We start from the raw sequence: 13,135 nt of genomic DNA, 5'->3' as shown, positions 1-13,135 counted from the left end.
CATTTCATATCCATCATCATTTGAAATCTCTACAAATCCAACAAATAATTCCTGATCGGTATAATTAGATCAGGAGCGATAGATTCACCTCCTTTATTAAATGATAGGCTTAATGGCTGATGGGCCAAAATAAGATCTGATACCCCCAATTGCTTTTTTTTTGGGTGGTCAATTGCTTATAAAATATAATAAAATGCACTTTACATACAGTACACTTGCTCTTTGCATTATCTATAAGAAGTTCTCTAACCACTGAAAAATTTGAAAGTAAATACAAGGTTCAACTTTGAATCTCTTTCTGAATCATGAAGATTGTGTGGGCACTCTGAATAGTTGTCTCTTTATCAGCTCAATATTTCACTGACTAGCAAAACTACAATCCATCCAGGACATGATTGCTAATGTTTGAAGAAGTTTGAATTGAACTATAACCAGCTTTGTTTTCAATTCCCTTAACCTTCATTTCCTGTCTTACCATCTCCACATCCTCCCACCTTTCAGCATAAGCATAAATGTTCGACAAAGCTACATAGTCCTCACTCTTTAGAGTCAAATCTGCACAAGTCTGCGCCGACTGTATGCGGAGCAGCTTCTTCCCCACCTTCTCGCCCATTGCAACATCCCCATGAACTTTGCAAGCACTTAGCAAACTTCTCCACAAGACGGCATCAGGTTCAACTGGCATCCCTACTATAAATTCATGGGCTTCTTTCCAGTATCCTCTGCGGCTAAGCATGTCAACAATGCAACCATAGTGTTGCATCTGAGGCATGACATCAAAGTTGCTCTTCATCATATGGAACAAATGAAGGCCTTCTTCAACAAGCCCCGAGTGGCAACAAGCCGAAAGCAAGCTGGTAAAAGTCACTGCATTGGGTTTTATTCCATAAGCCTCCATTACATCCAAAAGCTCCAATGCTTCATTTCCCTTACCATGAATGGCTAGCCCGGTTGCCATTGCTGTCCAAGTCAAGATATTCTTCTCTTTCATTCGCTTAAAAATGGACAGAGCACCATCAACCCATCCACATTTTGAGTACATATCAACAAGACCAGTGCCTATAAACACATCATTATGAGGAACCCAGATTGTCTTCTCAATATAACCATGTACACAAGCACCAGTTTCCAACACACCCAACTGAGAAGCCGCAGAAAGAACACAAACCATTGTAGTATCAGTAGGTTTCACACCACAAACATCATCCAACATGTCTCGAAACAACACTAATGCATCACGAGCACTTTCTCTTTGTGAACAATACCCCGTGATCATTGCATTCCACGTAACGCTATTTTTCACAGCCATTTCATCAAACACTCTCCGTGCAGAAACAAAATCTTTATTACTAGCATAAAAATGTACCAGTGTAGTTTGCACCAAAATGTTTGATATGACATCATGTTTGATGATCCGGGCATGTATTTGGCTGCCTACTAATAATGTTGACACTGAAGGCAACCTAGCACAAGCTCCAAGAACAAACTTGTAGGTAAAATCATCAAAAAATAAGGTTGCTTTAGATACCCAATTGGCAAAAACAAGAATAGAGTTTTTGGGTTGAGTACATCTTAACAAAGTGTTTAAGAGGAACAAGTTTGGCTCATCAAAGTGTTTGAATACAAAATGGGCATAAAGGTTGGTGCTTTGTGGGTCTGATAAGGCACAGTATTGCTGAATTAGTTTGGCATAAAGGGTGGGCGATTTGAGGAGGCCACTGGTAATCAACTGGGCATGGGTTCGTTTGAGTTGGTGGGTGGATTTTAGCTTGAGGTTTAGCAGAGAGAGAGCTCTGACTCTTGGGAGATGGTGCATGTGAGAGTTCTTGGAAGTGAACTTCAGTGGAGAAACAACCCAACGGAACAGGGTAGATAGCCGACACTAAAAAGCTGAGAATTTTTTCAATAAAATAAGGTTGATCTGTTCTGTATTTATTCAATAAAATTTGAGAATTTATTGCCAAAAGGATGAAACTTCAGTAGCTCATGTGGAAATCATTGGTCAAAATAAATATCCAAAGGTCCCACCTTTCCCCTTATTTTATTTCTATTTTCTTTTTCTTGGCTGGAGCCACCTTCCCCTTCTTGTTATCTAATCTTCCGCAGCCTACACAAAATTCAACCGAGAACTCCAAAACCTTCAAAAACCCATAAACTAAAAATTAGAAAAACTAGTAAATAAAAATTCAAAACAATCATGGAGATCTCATCTTTTACTCTGTCCACTCCAAGATCCCCACCTTCGCTCCCTTTCTCATCATCCCAATCCACCTTCTTGACCAACAATGCCACTACCTTTTTATTCCCCAACAAAAACAAGGTCAATAGCGGTGCTTTGGTTCTGGGCAGGACCAGAACCAGAACAAGAACTGAAAGAGCCAAGAAGGGTCTCACTTGTAACGCTTTGTTTGGTCTTGGGATGCCGGAGCTTGTTGTTATAGCTGGGGTGGCAGCCTTGGTTTTTGGACCCAAGAAGTTACCTGAAGTGGGCAAGAGTATTGGGAAGACTGTCAAGAGCTTCCAACAGGTTGGTTTCTTTTATCTGGATCTGTTTCGTTCTTTAGAGAATGGATGAAATTTTTGCCAATTTGATTCTTTTTGTTGTTATTGTTGTTTGTGTGTATGAAAATTGGAAGAAAATAAAGAACTTTCAGTTGCACTCAGCTGAATACGGGTTCTGCTCTGAAGAAAACTTATGCAAATTTTGAAATTGCTGCTGCTACTATAGTTCCTGGGAAAAGTGGGGAAAATAAAATTGGGTACCTAGGTTTTGACTATGTTGATTGTAGAAATGGAAAGTCAAATGAAATATTAGGAAGAAAAATAAAGGCACGTGCTTGTACTAGACTCTAATTGATTGTAGAAAAGACTCAAATGTGTAAGAAGACTAAGTATTAAAAGCAATTTTTATGCATTCGTTCTTGCGGTTCTTCTTTTAGATGGATTTTGCCCCCTTATATTATTCCTGTGCTTCTTCTATTTTGGTTAAATTACACCACCTCCCCCGGGGTCTAAAGCAAATTGTATCGCTACAATCTGCACCTCCTATATTGTAGAAAGAAACTACAGAAATTTCTCAGTTATAGTAGATTTTACAGTATCCTTTAATGCAGGACATATAGTTCTCGTCTAAGTTAGCTTTCATTAGAAGTTCCGGTATTGGGGTAGAAATTTTAAAGTTATAATATGGTGTTCAAAATGATAATGACACTAATATAGACAATATTGGTCTATGTAATAAATCTTTCCGAGTCCGTTACACTCAATATAAGAGACAAAAGAGAACTAGGAAGAAGATGACACAGAAACTAGAAGCTTCTCCACTATTCAATATTATAACAAAGGTTAGTATAACTGCAAAAATAAAGGGATGTCATTATTTATACACCCTCCCAGCCCTGGATACACCATAACACTACGTTTGGTACAAAGGATTTAGGAATGGGAACAAATAAAATGATAATTTTACAAGAAGATTCTAGCACTTCCCTTCTAATATATGCAATATCAAACCTGAGCAGTGGTACTCCTTTCCTTTCTTTATTCATACCAAGATTAAGGAGGGAAAACACACTCCTCTTCATCCTCCCCTTTTTCCACTTATCAAAAAATAAGTAATAGATTACTAATCCCATTTTTCCTATTGTATCTAACCCTCCTTTTTACCAAACATAGTGCATCTTCAGAGAATATTTTGTGAATCTTGTTCTATTGATCTATATACTACAAATTTCTTTAGTTTTCTTCAATACGGGACAGAGTGACAAATGGCCACTGGTAGCTGTAGGATTGTTTCTTCGGAGGGAGCAACATGAATTACAAAACTTTTACAGGTCAGATTGTATTATTTAGGGGTTCAGGGGGAGGTGAAAGAAAATGCGCCCCAGCAATTGCCTATGCAGTATTTTATCAAATTGAGATGGTCATTGCAACATACCTTGACAATTTTGGTTTGATTCACTCTTTTTCATCTCAGTCTTTCCATTTCCTCCCGTTTATTTGAACTATTTCCTTTTTATAAAAACGAAAAAATAACTCCCAGAAAAACATTTTCACTTAAAAAGAAAGGTGGAGAAGTCAGTCTTGCGAAGCACCTTCTTTCACAATTAGTGACTAGGCCTCCGTGCTTTCCAGTTCATATAATCTACCTACCTAACCTTCAATATTGTATTTACTGTACTCAAATTTTGAGGTGTGTGATGTGAGGATTGGGAGAAAAGGAGAGGGATCAATTGATTGTGAGCAGACAGATGCATATAGACGTCAAATAGTTGATTATGTGGCACAACTTTAAACTCAGTTAGCAGTATGTAATTCATTGATGGTCACCAAACACAACACCCTCTAGTATTCCCAGAAAAAAAAAAAAGGGTCTAAACCCTAGCCCCGAGTATAGCATAAAGCTTCTTTTTGCATTGTAAAGGTTTTTTTTCCCCTTTTATGTAACTTTGTCTGAGGTTAAATTTTGTATTTAAAAATGTTATTAAAAGGGTGGGGAAGGTAAAACACTAATTTTAATGTTGCTACTTTCTATCAATGTGCGTGAATAAGTGAATGATGGAATGACTTGAAATCTTGAACACAGTGATTTTTTAATGTCTAATGATCTCATTTGGGCCGGCTTCCTTTCCATGCTCCTCATAAGAGTGTATTTTGTATCAATCCTCTGTAAATCTTGCAGGCAGCAAAGGAGTTTGAGACAGAGCTTAAAAAAGAACCTGAGGCACTCACAGAGACACCTACAGCTGTGAGTGAAGAAGAAAAACAAGAAGTCAAGGTCTCAAGCTCACAGGAAAACGCATAAAGGTTGCAGTGATCCCTCAGTCGACGCGTTCTCTATTTTTTGTTGTGCTGTAAGTTTAGGACAAGATTACGGTTTAATACAGATCATTATGTGGAATATTTTCCTCTGGAACTGTATGTTTACCACTGTCATTGATAATCTGTTAAGAATTTGCTAAGTTAGATCAGCAAAAGCTGCTTTCTTTTGTTAAGGATGCAAGCTTTGCACTTTGACTTGAACTCAAATTGGTTTCTTAAAAATGATCCAAATTTTGCGTTCCCTTTCTTAAACTGTGTTATTGTGTTGCATGTCAGGCTCATTGAGGGGGAAAAGAATTATTACCAAAAAAAGTTAAAGAAAAAAGAAAAACTTTTTGCTTTAAAAATAAGAAAGATGAGCTTCTGAATGAGGTGAGAGTGAGAGATACTTTCCCTAAAGCAGGTTCAAGGTGTCTTATAGTGTAAGCAGCAGCCCTAACACTAAATTGTTTTGCAGATAATGGATTGGTGGTCCTTGAAGATCACTAAATATTATAAATAATTTCTAAAAGCTATTTTTCTTTTATTAATATTCTTTGGTTGCAACTTCTGGAAGCTCTTTAACAGGTGCTCAAATTAGAGATAGAAGTAAATTAATACAAGAAATACATAATCTTTGTCAACCTTGTTTAAGCTTTATACAATTTTATATCATATGCTTTTTGCCCTGATTGCTCAATCATACAATATTTTTCAAAAGTAATCTAAAAGCATGCAATTATAACAGGTTATGATGCACTAATGATATGTATGGGGTTGTTGTCCTTGTGCCCTACTTCACTACTTTTTTTTTTCTTTTCTTTTTTTCTTCTTTGTGGTGAAATACTCAAGTAATTTCAATACAAGGCATAATTAACAATAAAAATTGCACAAGAGTAATATTTTGGGGTTTAATTAACATTTTTTCCCTCAGTTTCTGGCTTAAATCTTGTAAATTAGGTTCCTTATGAAAGGCTAAGATCATTTTTATTTTGAATTATAAGAAAGCAACTCCACTAACTAAACAAAGAGCACCGACCCAGAAAAGGCAAACGAATTAAAAACTAGAAAGATAGCAACCTTTTGTTTTGTGTACTTAATTTAAAGTTTTGAGAGATGCAATGGATGGGCAATGAAAATCTCACTAGTCAGCTAGGCCCGAGCCCTCAGCCAGCCAGCCCTATTCTTTTCTTTTTTTGTCAACATCTCAATTTGGGCTACTAATTAATATCAATTTATCAAACCCAAGTTTATGACCCAGTTAAATTTCACTATTTTCCTTTTCTTTTCTTTTCTTTTTTTAATTTTAAAAAAGTAAATAAATAAAATTATAGATTGGATGAAAAAATGAAAGCTGTCACACTCGAGGAAAGAAGAAACCCCCATTCTCCTCATAAGACGTGCAGGGAGTGAGTTAGAGTTAGAGAAGATGAAATTTTAAAAATAATCATAATCATGGAGTCATAGCCCATTTTTTAAAATTTTTATAAAAAAAAGAAATAAAAAAAGGACTGAGTGGGATGGATGACCCCAATTATGGAAAGCTTAATGACGTGTACAAAACATTAAACCTGATTTTCGGGTTGTAAAAAGTTGGATGATACAAATCTAGTGTGATTAGGTACTTGTTTTTATTTTTTTCTTCTGTGGAGGGGTTAATTTTTGTTGGTTTGATGCAAGATAGTGCCTTTTGGGAATCAGGTAGAGTTTCGTTCCGTAGGCGCCCTAACCCTACCCTAATTAAGTATTTCTTGTTTTGGTGAGAGAATGAGAGATAAAAACAAGAAGCAAAAACGGATAACAAAAATACAAAGCATCTTCTCTCTCTATGGATCATTGAATTGAATCTCATAAATAAATTGAATCAAATAAATTTCAAAAAATAAAATGTAGTGCCAATTTACCTTATTAGTAATTAGAGTTTTTTTAGTACAAGCGATAGTCCAAATTAAAGAAGAGGTGGATTTCTCATACACACACTCAATTAAGAACTAAGATGTCATATGAGACCTCTTGTTTGCAAGTCAATATCATTTTCCACTTTATTAGACCCTATTAGCATAATTAATCTAGTTTAAGTTAAAATCTTGTTATCATAAAAAATTGAAAGCTAAAACATAAAGACCTCTTGTCTTGTCAGCGCGTAGGGCTAGACCAGTAGTCCCACCACGATTGCATATTTGAGAAAAAGACTGCAAATTTTGCTGATTGCTCTCTCTCTCTCTCTCTGTTTCTCTGTGTATGTGCGCCTCTCTATAAGTTGAAAGTTGAAACCATAAATCAGAGTCACGCACGAACAAATTTCCCAACCCAAGTCAGAGTTCAGAGCCCAAAAGCAAAGGAATTCAGAACCCAAAAAGAGAAGGTTTTCAGAAAGCACTTATTTCTCTTTCTCACCTTTCCTTCTCTTCTCTCTCACACTCTCTTTCTTTCTTTCTTTCTTTCTTTCTTTCTTTCTTTCTTTCTTCCTTCCTTCTTTCCTTTCAAAACCAAAAAACTCCAACCACAACCCATACTCTACTGTAAAACCAGCTCAACCCAACCCTCTTGAAATCCCCAATACCATTTCCGGGTCATCGGGTCTGAGGACACCCATTTCACCAACACCTCCTCTCTCTCTCTCTCTCTCTCTCTCTTACTTTGCTACCCCAAAACCCACTTCTTAAATTCTCTCCCAGTCCCAGTGTTCCCAAAACCCAATGCTTCCCATAAACATAAAATAAAATAAACAGAGAAGACACACACATACACACACACACTCTCTCTCTCTCTCTCTCTCTCTCTCTCTCTCTCAGGGGCTCAAGAACCCAGCTTTAATTCCTTGTCCACCAAAGTCTTCATTTTTCTTACTGTAAATTGCACAACTCTCTGAACAATTGCAGTAAGGGAAAAAAGAAAAGGTAGTTGGTGGAGTTTTGTCAGTCAAGTGTTAGTAATATGGCGGGAAATCCGCCTGAGGGACTTGGAGACGATTTCTTTGAGCAGATCTTGGCTGTGCCACCGTCTTATAGTACTGGTGGTGCTGACTCAGCTGGTGGTGGTTATGGAGATGTGGGGTCCATGCCCATGGTGCTGCAGCTAGGCTCTGGTGGGTCTTCTTCAGCTGCTGCTGCTGGTGGTGGTTCTGGTGGTGGAGGGTACAGAGGAGTTGGGATGGGGATGGGTATGCCTCTGGGGTTAAATTTGGAGCAGGGAGGGTTTATTGGGCAAGAGAGGTTCAGAGAACTGAGAGAAGAAGTTGAAGCCAATACTAATAACAATATTAACACTTCCAATGTTTCTGCTTCTGTCAGCTCTGCAATGAATGTAAGTCGCACTCCACTTTATCTTGATTTTTTTCTTTCTTTCTTTCTTTTTTTTAAGATTAGGATGTCAATTCTCAAGTTTCCTACTTGTTTGATGGATGGGATTTGCTTGCCATTCCTGGTCAAGTGGAGTTTTCCATGAAAAATTCCTTTGCTTTGCTGTGCTGCTAGAAAATATTAGATATGGAGGAAGAAAAAACTGCCCCCCTTCAGTTTCAGTCAGCTTTCCTTGGAATTTGAAACCTCAGAATCTCTTTCTTTTTGTTCTCTTAATTTTCTGTACTTTTTTTGGGAGAATTTTAGAATCAATCATTTTTTTTTCTCTGGATGTGAGAGTTGAGAACCAGTGAACAAGTATGGATATGCTTGTAAAATGAAGGGTTTTGCAAGGTTAATTTGGCGAATTTGACATGGTTTTTAGTTGTTGGTGTGGCAGGAAAGAGATTCTGTTCATATGACAAATTTGTTTCCAGCGTTTGGACACTTGCAAAATCACTCACTCCGGCCAACGCCACCCCCTCCGCAACCTCACCAGGTAAGTTCAACATTTCATAATGACGAAATTGACCTCTTTCTTTCTTTTAATTAGTAGAAATAGAATCATCATGACATGACATCCCGCTGCTTGAACTTTGAAGTGTGTCTAAGAGGAGAAACACTTGCGTTCAACGTTTGCTATCCCTGGCCAATCACACAATGTCACTTGTGATAACTTTTTCATTTGGTATAGTTTGATTGGTCGAGGATAGTGTGCTATTCTTGTTTCATACAAGTTTTTCCGGTCTACGAGGGGAGAAAAACTTCATTGCAACGGGGATAATACTGTTTTGCTATTCTCGACCAATAATACTATGTTATGTGGAAGTGTTATCACGCGTGTCATAGCCTTATTAATAAGGATAGCAAAATAGTGTTATCCCGGTTTCACGGAAGTCTTTCTCGTGAGGGGTACAGTTGATAATTTTAGAAACAAACAAGGGCTTTGTTTAAGAACTCTAGTAGGTAACGGATGTGGTCTGCACGCGCTTTAAGGAGCGTGGGGGCACTTGTTGTAGTAGAAAGTGAAGTGTCCGACAGACAGAAGCCACCATAAACGTGTGAGTTGTTGGAACGTGTGGGAGAGGTCTGCCGTCCGAGGGCCTTTGTGGTCCTTTCGAGTTTCGTTTTCTAATTGCAATCTTTGTCAGTTTAAGATAAACGGCTAATTATTATGAGCACGCACCTCTGGGAGTGGCCAGAGCGCGTGGGGAACATGCGCTCCTGCTGCCCCTTCACATGGGGTTGACTCCTACCAGTTTGACTTTGTCAACATTTTGACTTCTCGTGATGTTTGCTCAGCCAATCTTGTAGACAGACTTAGGCAGATTTTGCTGCAGAATTTGGGGACCTGAATTTGAAGTTGTTTTTATATATTTTCAATTTTTCCTGGAATTTTTTAATTGTTTGATGGTTCAGTTGATGGCTTTAAGAGTTGCCTGAGAGTTGGTCAGTTTGGCATGAAAATGTTAATCTTGTGTTTTATTTATTTATATTTGGAATTTTGGGTGATTAGACCAATACCTAAAAGAAAGAAAATTGAGTGAATATTTTTCTTGCTTGACATTAAAAACATCTTGACTTGTCCAACTAAAAATTCAGAGTCATCCTCATCCAAGAATGTACACAGGCTGATGACAAGAATGTACGCAACTAGATGTCAAAACTTAGTTCCGTCAATGTTTTGTTGTTTATCTTTTCCTCGTAAAGCATTTGATGGAGTTTGAATGGAAAATTGGATAAAGATGTGAAATGACTTGTGAGATGGTGTTCCACCATGGACTGTCAGGATTAATCCGATGGAAATCCAAAGTCAAAAATTGTATCGAGAGCCGAAATATAGTATCTTATGCTGTGCTTTCACTTACCTTATTTTACAGCCATAATTTCCTCAAATTTAGTCAAACATATGATTTAATGAGAAATCAATCTTTACTGATTAAGAGCTCATCATTACAAAAAAACTTTTGATTGTCCTGCTAAATTTTGACATATCTGTACTGACTTTGACCTCAACATAGTAATGTATTTAATTCAAACCTTCCAATTATCGAATGATTACGTATATGCCTTAGTTCAAACCTAATACATGTTTGCTATTGGATTTTCATCCTCACTTATAATGTATCGATTGTCATAATTTGTTAATCTTGTTGCCGCAGTTTCATAGCCAACCATCACCAGGGCCAGTTGCTGCTGTCCATCACCCTCCTGCCATCCGCCCAAGGGTCCGAGCAAGACGTGGCCAAGCAACAGATCCCCACAGTATTGCCGAGCGGGTAAACTAGATTTTTTGTATTTAAGAGAACGCTAAAATCTTCTCTCTTTTTAAAAAGTTAGCAGTAAGTTCATTCTCGTTGAAGACATCCAAATTGCTTCTGTTTAACTTTGACTAGTAAGATAATTCAAGATGACACTCCTGCATACATTTTGAATTAAAATATCAGAACTTTTGGCATGTGCAATTATTTGGGGACTAATAAAGTAGAGTCTGTTATTTGTAAGCAACAATTACTTGCTAAAACTTCAAGGCTAGGTTTCTGATGGTGGTTTCCTATGGTGTACTCCTTTTTCTCTGAGGTATAGGTTGCAATATGGAAATAATAAAGTAGATACAAACGCATTTGCTAGTCAACCTTTTCTCATAGCAAAGAATCTGGATATCTCATGTGGGATCATAACATGGATGATATGTTCTCATATGCATATATTCTTCTTACAGTGAACATAGATGCTCTTTGTAATAACCAAACTGCTTCTCTGGTAACACTTTAGACTTCATCATGGCATCCATTATCAGGACTTTGATATTATACCACACTCCTATATCCTATACCTGTTTATTTATTCTATAGATAATCATATGTCTAACATACGTTATATGTATATATGTATATATCTTCTTGGTGCAGTTACGCCGGGAAAGAATTGCAGAAAGAATGAAGGCTTTGCAGGAATTGGTACCCAGTTGTAACAAGGTCAGTGCCTTACAGCGCAGATTTAATACCTTCTCCAGGATGAATTTCATTTTTTTTGTTTCATCATTTCAAATATTGTAGTCTGCAATTATGATGGTGGAAAATGCCTATCCTTTGAAATATAAAATTTACATGTAGTGACACGTTAGGTGATCTTTATGCAGACAGATAGGGCAGCTATGCTTGACGAAATTGTGGACTATGTGAAATTTCTAAGGCTCCAAGTGAAGGTATTTATCCAAAATTCATTTAGATTCAGGATCTCAAAATGATTTATTGTAATTCCTGCATCGTTTATTAGCATTTTCTACTCAAAGTAAGCTTAAAAGTTTTGAAACAATTCTTAGTTTTTTCGGATGCTTTATCAAATGTTTCTTCATAAAAAAACCCTTTTTTCTGCACAAATGGTTAGAAGTCTTTATTGAATTCATCATTGTTTCAAAAACTTGTACCAAATTCCAATGTCTTCCAATTTCCAAAGTCTTCACCACAATGTAGGTCCCAGTCATGATGCATAGCCCTGGCATCATTAAAGGCATTGAGACTTTCTTTATATGAAGTAGTTGTTTTGTCAAACCTGAAATGACTTTGTCTGGTTGGAACCTCTAGAATTCAATGAAGTCATAATCAAATAGCAAAGGACACAAAACTTTCTTCAATTTTTGTAGTTTATTTATTTATTTTCTTGGTAATCGATCTGATTTTCTTTATGCTGAAACAGGTATTGAGCATGAGTAGACTTGGGGGAGCAGGTGCAGTGGCTCAGCTTGTTGCTGATGTACCCCTATCAGCAGTCGAGGTAGTCAAGCCCAAACCTGTTGTTACTTGATCTTAATTTTTCTCTGCGCATTTTTTGGATTGGTCAACTTAATTATGCATGTAGCTTATTTTTTATTTGTATCAACTACTATATATATGATATTCATCCGGGCATTTAACCTATAAAAATGTACATATATAATGCCAGGACAATATACATAATTGTAGTCATTAGTAAGCTAGGATCATAGAGATAGGTTTCCTTTAGATCATTATTAAGCTTGATGAACAATTTAAAACCTACCGAAATCCTTTAGTAAAAACCATTCTGATAAAAATGAGAGTAGTCTATGTACTAAATCTTCCCCTTTCTGTCTATAACAGTATTTTGACTATTTTCTGTTTCTTGTTACTATTCCACCAACTTTGGATACTTTCGGAATGAAGGGAGAGGGCATTGAAGGAGGAACCAATCAACAAGCATGGGAGAAGTGGTCTAATGATGGAACAGAGCAACAAGTAGCTAAGCTGATGGAGGAGGATGTAGGAGCTGCCATGCAATTCCTTCAGTCCAAGGCACTCTGCATCATGCCAATATCACTTGCCCCTGCGATCTTCCGGACACATCAACCGGACGCAACGACACTGGTCAAGCCAGAATCAAACTCCTCTTCATAGGCTCCAACAAAATATGCAACAGCACATGCCCATCAACGACTCCAAGCACGCTTCTGGGACCCCAACCTAATTTTACTCAAGAGTCATGACAGTGGGTATTTTGTAGTCTGGTCAAGTTTATAACTCATTAGAAGTGACAATCAAGTCGCTGCAACTGTTCACTCTTTTTCGTTGAGTTTTGTCAAACAAGGGACTGATTGTCATGCCTAGGTAGAATTGTGAGGCACTTGATGTATTTGGCATAGGAAGCCTATGGAAGAATTTTCAAAAGCCAATTTGATGTTTTCCTCTTGTAATATCAATGGTGGGGTTGGTTGAGTGTGACCAAAAATGTTGGTGGTGGGAGCTCTTTCAATTTCCTCATGTGGATAATGGGATATGGGGCCATTTAAAAGGGATGGAGGGGTGTGTGTATGATGTATTTTGAGAAAATTTTAACGCAAGTTGAAAGTAGATAATGGTTGTTTGTCTTATAAAGTTTTGTTGAAAGCTGCTGGTTCTAAGAAAATATATATATATATATATATATAATATTGACGGAATTGAGTGTGTTATTTTCTTTAAAAGTGAGGTGAGTCA

The 13,135-nt window shown here is 37.2% G+C and overlaps 3 protein-coding genes across 4 annotated transcripts; 2 read left to right on the top strand and 1 right to left on the bottom strand.

The window, feature by feature from the left end:
- Positions 1–38: 38 nt before the first annotated feature.
- MEF20 (mitochondrial editing factor 20) lies at positions 39–1,868 on the bottom strand. The gene has a single exon (XM_021955349.2). It carries the CDS (start codon positions 1,814–1,816, stop codon positions 374–376), a length of 1,443 nt encoding a protein of 480 aa, XP_021811041.1. The 5' UTR covers positions 1,817–1,868; the 3' UTR covers positions 39–373.
- Positions 1,869–2,057: 189 nt separating this feature from the next.
- Positions 2,058–5,073, top strand: LOC110754296 (Bacterial sec-independent translocation protein mttA/Hcf106). Its single transcript, XM_021955352.2, has 2 exons — positions 2,058–2,527; positions 4,682–5,073. Exons 1-2 carry the CDS (start codon positions 2,198–2,200, stop codon positions 4,802–4,804), a joined length of 453 nt encoding a protein of 150 aa, XP_021811044.1. The 5' UTR covers positions 2,058–2,197; the 3' UTR covers positions 4,805–5,073.
- A 1,945-nt stretch (positions 5,074–7,018) lies between these two features.
- On the top strand, positions 7,019–13,045 carry LOC110754285 (transcription factor UNE12-like). 2 transcript variants are annotated; one of them, XM_021955336.2, is made up of 7 exons: positions 7,019–8,106; positions 8,527–8,640; positions 10,304–10,420; positions 11,054–11,119; positions 11,284–11,349; positions 11,841–11,918; positions 12,326–13,045. In XM_021955336.2, exons 1-7 carry the CDS (start codon positions 7,738–7,740, stop codon positions 12,554–12,556), a joined length of 1,041 nt encoding a protein of 346 aa, XP_021811028.2. In that variant the 5' UTR covers positions 7,019–7,737; the 3' UTR covers positions 12,557–13,045. The 2 variants fall into 2 exon arrangements, with proteins under 2 accessions (XP_021811028.2, XP_021811029.1); XM_021955337.2 differs by having other exon boundaries at positions 7,024–8,106; positions 8,542–8,640.
- The last annotated feature ends 90 nt before the right edge of the window (positions 13,046–13,135 follow it).

Source organism: Prunus avium, chromosome 6 (genome assembly GCF_965620075.1).
Source record: "Prunus avium chromosome 6, drPruAviu1.hap1.1, whole genome shotgun sequence".
Classification (NCBI taxonomy): Eukaryota; Viridiplantae; Streptophyta; class Magnoliopsida; order Rosales; family Rosaceae; genus Prunus; species Prunus avium.
The sequence above is the reverse complement of the archived record's forward strand: the minus strand, read 5'-3'. Positions and strand labels throughout refer to the sequence as shown.

Excerpts from the sequence above, each read along its gene's own strand:
- MEF20 (XM_021955349.2), bottom strand. The coding sequence starts at position 1,816 with ATGCACCATCTCCCAAGAGTCAGAGCTCTCTCTCTGCTAAACCTCAAG.
- LOC110754285 (XM_021955336.2), top strand. The coding sequence starts at position 7,738 with ATGGCGGGAAATCCGCCTGAGGGACTTGGAGACGATTTCTTTGAGCAG. Across the intron at positions 8,107-8,526 it reads CTGTCAGCTCTGCAATGAAT|TTGTTGGTGTGGCAGGAAAG; the intron begins GTAAGTCGCACT and ends CATGGTTTTTAG. Across the intron at positions 8,641-10,303 it reads CCCCTCCGCAACCTCACCAG|TTTCATAGCCAACCATCACC; the intron begins GTAAGTTCAACA and ends TTGTTGCCGCAG.
- LOC110754296 (XM_021955352.2), top strand. The coding sequence starts at position 2,198 with ATGGAGATCTCATCTTTTACTCTGTCCACTCCAAGATCCCCACCTTCG. Across the intron at positions 2,528-4,681 it reads CTGTCAAGAGCTTCCAACAG|GCAGCAAAGGAGTTTGAGAC; the intron begins GTTGGTTTCTTT and ends TAAATCTTGCAG.